We start from the raw sequence: 6,382 nt of genomic DNA on the forward strand, positions 1-6,382 counted from the left end.
GTTCCTCTTTCCTCCTTCCTCAGCTGCCTGCGGCTTTCCCTCCCGCCCCTCCCCCCGGGGCCCAGCCAGGCCGCCAGGGGTCTCACCCTCGGAGCTCGCCTGTGCGAACTCCATCGCTGATTTCAGCCACTTCAGGGCCCCCTCCGTGCCGCCCCCTTCTCTTCTCCTCTTCCTCAGAATCATAACATGGGCCAAACGCAGAGCACCCCTCTCTCCCTCCTTCTCGCCAACTTCAGGGATGTAAAAGCTAGAGGACACAACTTAAGCCTAGACATTCGCAAAAGGAAGTTGATCACCTATTGCCGCTCTGCATGGCCCACCTTTGGGGTCAATTGGCCTACAGAGGGAACCTTCTTGCCTCCCTGTGGTCCTTAAAGTAAAATAAAAAATTTTCCTACCAGGGAAAAAAGGTCACTCGGATCAGATTCCCTATATTCTGGTGTGGCAAGATTTAGTAGAAAACCCACCTCCTTGGATGGCCACTTACTTAATAGCAGAGTCATGCCAAATCCTAGCGGCTAAACCTATCAACGCTCCCAAGACGCCAACTCCATCTGCACCCCCTGTTCTCCCCGACAACCAAGATTTACTTTCCCTTGACCCTCCCCCTTACCAGGTTCCTCCTCTTATTCCGCAAGCTGCCCCTATCCCTGCTGCGCCGGCAGAGCCTCCCGTAGCCCAGCCCATAGGAGAACTAGAGAATAGGGAGGCTCAACCCGCGCCCAAGCCTAGTGGGGGCAAAGTCCAAGGGCCGCCGGACATACCCGTAGGCGGGCCCCACATGAGCCAGGACTCCGCCTTCCTGACTCCACCGTAGCTTTACCCTTACGGGAAAAAGGGCCTCCCGATGAGACGGGGAACCCCCGACTTCAATACTGGCCCTTCTCTACCAGTGACCTATATAACTGGAAAACCCAGAATGCCCGATTTTCTGACAACCCTAAAGATTTAATAAGTCTCTTAGACAGCGTTATGTTTACCCACCAACCCACCTGGGATGATTGTCAGCAGCTCCTCTAAATCCTGTTCACCACTGAGGAGCGAAAAAGAATTCAATTGGAAGCAAGAGAGCTGGTTCCTGGAGATGACGGCCAACCCACTGCTAACCTTGATCTCATTAATGCAGCTTTTCCCTTGACCCGACCCCCACAGGATGGCTGGGACTACAACACGGCAGAAGGTAGGGGACGGCTACGCATTTATCGCCAGACTCTAATGGCGGGTCTCCGGGCTGCTGCACGCAAGCCCACTAATTTGGCAAAAGTGTATTCAGTGATACAAGGTAAGACAGAGAGCCCTGCCGCTTATTTAAAAAGATTAATAAAAACCTTTAGACAGTATACCCCCATGAACCCTGAGGCCCCCGAAAATCAAGCTGCTGTTGTAATGGCCTTTGTAAATCAGGCAGCCACTGATATTAAAAAAAAACTCCAGAAACTAAAGGACCTGGAGGGAAAACAGATTCAGGACTTAGTCCGCATTGCCCAGCGTGTCTTTAATAATAGAGAGACTCCAGAGGACAGGCAACTTAAAGCCACGTCATGATCAAAAACCGTGGCAGCCAAAAACCACACCCACCCTCTTCACTCAAGATGCAGAATAGGGGGGACGGGGTTTGGATCCCCTCCCCGAACCTAGGGTAACGCTACAAGTGGAGGGGAACCCAGTTCAATTTCTAGTTGACACAGGAGCACAACATTCGGTCTTGATCAGGCCCCATGAAAAAATTTCTAAAAAATCTTCCTGGGTCCAAGGGGCTACCGGAATAAAAAAATATCCCTGGACCACCCAGAGGACTGTGGATCTAGGAAATGGAAAGGTCACCCATTCCTTCCTAGTCATCCCCGACAGCCCATGCCCCTTATTAGGAAAAGACTTACTCACTAAAATGGAGGCCCAAATTCATTTTACGCCAGGGGGCCCCCAAGTGACTGGCCCTCACAACCAGCCCATTACCACACTTACTCTAAGATCAAAAGATGAATATCGACTCCACCAGGGGCCACCCTCACAAAGTCAAAACATAGAGCCCTGGCTCCAACAGTTTCCAGGAGCATGGGCTGAAACCGGGGGTATGGGGTTGGCTAAACATCGCCCAGCTCTATTCATAGAGCTGAAACCGGGGGCAGATCCAGTTCGGGTCCGACAATACCCGATGTCAATGGAGGCCAGAAATGGCATCACGCCACATATCCGTCGCCTCCTAGACTTAGGCATCTTGCGTCCCTGCCATTCAGCCTGGAACACCCCCCTGCTGCCTGTACGAAAACCTAACAGTGCGGACTATCGTCCGGTACAAGATCTGAGAGAAGTTAACCGCCGAGTCATGGACATACACCCAACAGTACCCAACCCCTATACCCTCCTAAGTGCCCTCAGCCCAGAAAGACAATGGTATACTGTCCTTGATTTAAAAGATGCTTTTTTCAGCCTGCCTCTGGCCCCCAAAAGTCAAGAGCTCTTCGCCTTCGAGTGGTCCGATCCTGAGAGAGGCATAAATGGGCAACTGACCTGGACCCGGCTCCCCCAAGGATTTAAAAACTCACCCACCTTGTTCGATGAGGCACTTCACGAGGATCTGGGTGAGTACCGGAATCAAAACCCCAAAGTGACTCTCTTGCAGTACGTTGACGATCTTTTAATCGCCGCTGAGACTGCCGAAGCTTGCTTGCAAGGCACCAAAAATCTCCTCCGGACACTTGGTGCCCTGGGGTACCGGGCTTCAGCAAAGAAAGCCCAAATTTGCAGATCCGAGGTAACCTTCTTGGGGTAAAAAAGACCTAAACTGGATCCAAAAATTACCTTTAACTCAGTGCCTTAACGGATGGTGGAGAGCAGCAGACTGTAGCATAATCAACCCAGAAGAAATGGAAAATAAAGTCTTATCCAAGATGCACCGAGCCACTCATATGGGCACAAGAAAAATGCAAGACTTAATAAGACATGCTAGGATCACCATTAAAGATTCCAGGACAAAAATTGAGCAGATAGTTACTAGCTGTAAAGCTTGTCAATTAACTAACGCCACCAACCACGGGAAAAACCCTGGCTCCAGAACCTGCGAAACCAGGCCGGAAGCCTATTGGGAAGTAGACTTCACCGAGGTAAAGCCTAAAAAATATAAATATAAATATTTGTTAGTGTTTATAGATACCTTTTCAGGATGGACAGAGGCCTTCCCCACCAAGCATGAGACTGCGCAGGTAGTAGCAAAGAAAATGTTAAAAGACATCATGCCCAGGTACGGATTCCCTACCCTAATAGGATCAGACAATGGACCAGCATTCATTTCAAAGGTAATACAAGGGATAGCACAGTTTATTGGGGCTGATTGGAAACTACATTGTGCATATAGACCCCAAAGCTCAGGACAGGTAGAAAGAATAAATAGAACTCTAAAAGAGACCTTAACTAAATTGACCATAGAGACTGGCGCTAATTGGGTAGTCTTACTCCCCTATGTTCTGTTCAGGGTGCGGAACTCCCCTTACAAACTGGGATTAACCCCCTTTAAAATCATGTATGGAGTGCCCCCCCCCCCCCCATAATTCCCAACCTACAGTCTAATGTGTTAACTGAATTTGATGATCATAAACTTCTTATTTCCCTAAGGGAACTCCAGCACACCCACCAGGAAGTTTGGCCCAGATTGAGAGCCATTTATGAAAACGGGCCCCCTCCTGAGCCGCATCACTACCGACCCGGAGATTGGGTATACGTGCAGGGAACACAAGCAAGAGACCCTCCAACCACGGTGGAAGGGACCCTATATTGTGATCCTAACCACACCCACTGCTCTCAAAGTCGATAGGATTGCTACCTGGATCCATTACACCCACGCCCGACCAGCTGATCCCTTTGTGGTTCGAGAAGACTTCGTGCCGGAAGCCAACACCGCCTGGACGGTTGACCAGAGTAAGACCCATCCTTTAAAATTGACTCTGCGTCGAAAACCTGACCCCGAAAACCAGCTGAGACCAAAGGCCTGGGTGTCCCATACCAAGACTGTTGCAGCAGCTCTGGACCCACAATAATCGGAGGAACACTCATTAGCGTGCTCCTGTTAACCTCCTACGGACTCATAAGTATTGCAGGCAACCCCCACATACCCTATACTTTAACTTGGGAGGTTTCTAATTTAAAAACCCAGAAAGTCTATAATACTATCCTGCTCTCCGCTTTACTCGGGCCTCTGGCCATTCTACTTCTCGCTCTCACGTTAGGCCTCTGCATCATAAACAAAATTATTAATTTTATCCAAGACAGGTTCAATGCTGTACAATTAATGGTCTTACGAACTCAGTACCAACCGCTCGAGACATTACAAATAAAAAACTGAAGATCCAAGATTGGCTCTTTAGGCACAAGGAAAAGGGGGGAATGAAAGGAACAGCTTTGAATCCAAATGACAGCCCCGCCTTAGTTTAAAGCTAGGTTCTCTTTTCTGCTTATTATGGATCTTTGATAAGAAATACAATTGCTGAGAAGTTTGTTTTGCTTGCTGTTTGCTACGAGCATTGTGAGACCTTTCCTGATTGTAACCCACTGTAGAATGGGCTGTAAAACTTCCTAAATGTAGTCTGATATGTAATGGAATGAGTGATTGTATACAAACTAACCGGCATTTCTCGCTTCTGTAAACCTGCTTGCTTAGCACATTCCTCACCTACCCCCTTCCCCCTTTCTTCCTCCCGCCACAAGTAAAAAAAAACCTCCCCTGTGCTATTTGTCTCTGTCTATAAAAACGCTATACCAACCCTAATCGTGGCCTCTTGTGTCACCGGCGACGAGTGCGCAGAGGACCAGGTTCGAACCTGCAATAAACGACCCTTGCCGCTTGGCTTTGACTTACGACTCTGGTGGTCTTTTGTGGGAGGTTTTGGAACTTCAGGCATTACACTTGAGCTGGTTGATAATATTCAGTCAACAAGTATTGTGAATTTACTGGATTTCCAGAGCGCAGCAAGTTCAAAGAGTGTCTCTCTTCCAGGGCTCAAAAGCAGGCAAATGAATAATTACATTCCTGTGATAACTGTAATAAAGTCACTATGGGGATATTTAACAAGATTTCTCTAGATCTTCCTTCGGGACTCCACGCAAGACCTCCTGAAAGAGGCGACATTTCAGCTGTTTGTTATTAGAGTATTTAGTACTTCAAATAATACTAAAGTGCAAGGAAAAAATTGTCAGACAAACCCTTGGGTAGAAAGAGGGTATTCCAAGTAGACAGAACAACATATTTGCAGGAACCGAGGAGAAAAGAGAAAAAAAAAAAAGACACAAAATTAATATTTATTAAATGCTAAATAAAGGCCAGGAATTTGCAAAGTGCATTATCTTATTTGCTCCTTACAAAAATTCTGTGTCTTTTTTTCTTTTACAGCTAAGAATGTGTAGTCTCAGAGAAGCTAAATAACTTTTTTTAAAACCACTCAGCTAACAGTTGAATTGCCAGGACTTGAAATCAAGTCAGATTGACCAGGTAGGCCACAAGTTTAACCACTAAACTATTCTACATCTGCATTAGAATAACAGTAAGTGGTTCAGGAAAGCAGGATTCCAGAGCGCATGCCATCAGGAAGTAAAGAAAAGACTGGAAGGGCAGATTGCAGCAGAAAGTCAAGAGCTGAGTGCACCAAGAATTAGGAGGTTTTTCCTGAGGGCAATAGGGAGCTGTTGAAGATTTAAGCAGAATAATGGAATGATTGCATTGGTATTATACAATGATTGCTCTCTATATACATACAATGCATTGGAGGGAGAACAAGCATATAGGATTGCCTCAAAAGATGTTGAGAGCAAAAGAAGTACTGGACTGCACGTAGCAATTTAGACTGAGAGGTGAATGGAGACCGTCTGGATACCTAGGATGTACAATTGACAGAACTTGGAAGCTCGTTGGCTTACAATACGAGAAAATAAGAAGCAATGAAGGTGCCTCAAATATTTTTCCCTTGGTTGGTTAGGTAGTTTAGGGCATTATTCACCAAATTGAGAACCACTCCGGAAGGACCACATTTTACCAGAAGAAAATGAGCTCTGTTTTAAACATGTTGTTTTCAAAGTGAAAAATATCAAGTAGACAATTGAACAGACTGTGCTCTCTGGTTTATCCTCTACCACCTTTCCTTTCTTATCTCTTTTCCGTCTGCCTTTGCTCTCTATGTTCCAGCCATTCTGAGTTTATGATTCTCTAAACAAGCCCTGCTTTTTCAACACAGGGTATTTGCATATGGCCTTCCCCTAAAGAGGGTGCCCTCCCTGTACCCTTTTAGCACTTCATGCATACATCTATTAAAATTCATCACATTTTAATATATATATTTACCTATCTGCTTCCTTCATTAAATATAAGCCCCAAGTAAGTGGGTGCCGATTTAAT

At 46.5% G+C, this 6,382-nt stretch overlaps 1 protein-coding gene across 1 annotated transcript; it reads left to right on the top strand.

Annotated features, from left to right (window-relative positions):
- Nucleotides 1–475: 475 nt before the first annotated feature.
- LOC122218484 lies at nucleotides 476–2,850 on the top strand. Its single transcript, XM_042936707.1, has 3 exons — nucleotides 476–766; nucleotides 1,039–1,491; nucleotides 1,604–2,850. The coding sequence occupies exons 1-3, from the start codon at nucleotides 476–478 to the stop codon at nucleotides 2,771–2,773; spliced, it is 1,914 nt and encodes a 637-aa protein (XP_042792641.1). The 3' UTR covers nucleotides 2,774–2,850.
- Nucleotides 2,851–6,382: the final 3,532 nt, after the last annotated feature.

The sequence above is a fragment of the Panthera leo genome, chromosome B1 (genome assembly GCF_018350215.1).
Source record: "Panthera leo isolate Ple1 chromosome B1, P.leo_Ple1_pat1.1, whole genome shotgun sequence".
Lineage (NCBI taxonomy): Eukaryota > Metazoa > Chordata > Mammalia > Carnivora > Felidae > Panthera > Panthera leo.

Coding starts and splice junctions, on each gene's coding strand:
- LOC122218484 (XM_042936707.1), top strand. CDS start 476: ATGGCCACTTACTTAATAGCAGAGTCATGCCAAATCCTAGCGGCTAAA. Junction 767..1,038: donor AAGGGCCGCCGGACATACCC/GTAGGCGGGCCC, acceptor TTCACCACTGAG/GAGCGAAAAAGAATTCAATT. Junction 1,492..1,603: donor TAGTCCGCATTGCCCAGCGT/GTCTTTAATAAT, acceptor GATGCAGAATAG/GGGGGACGGGGTTTGGATCC.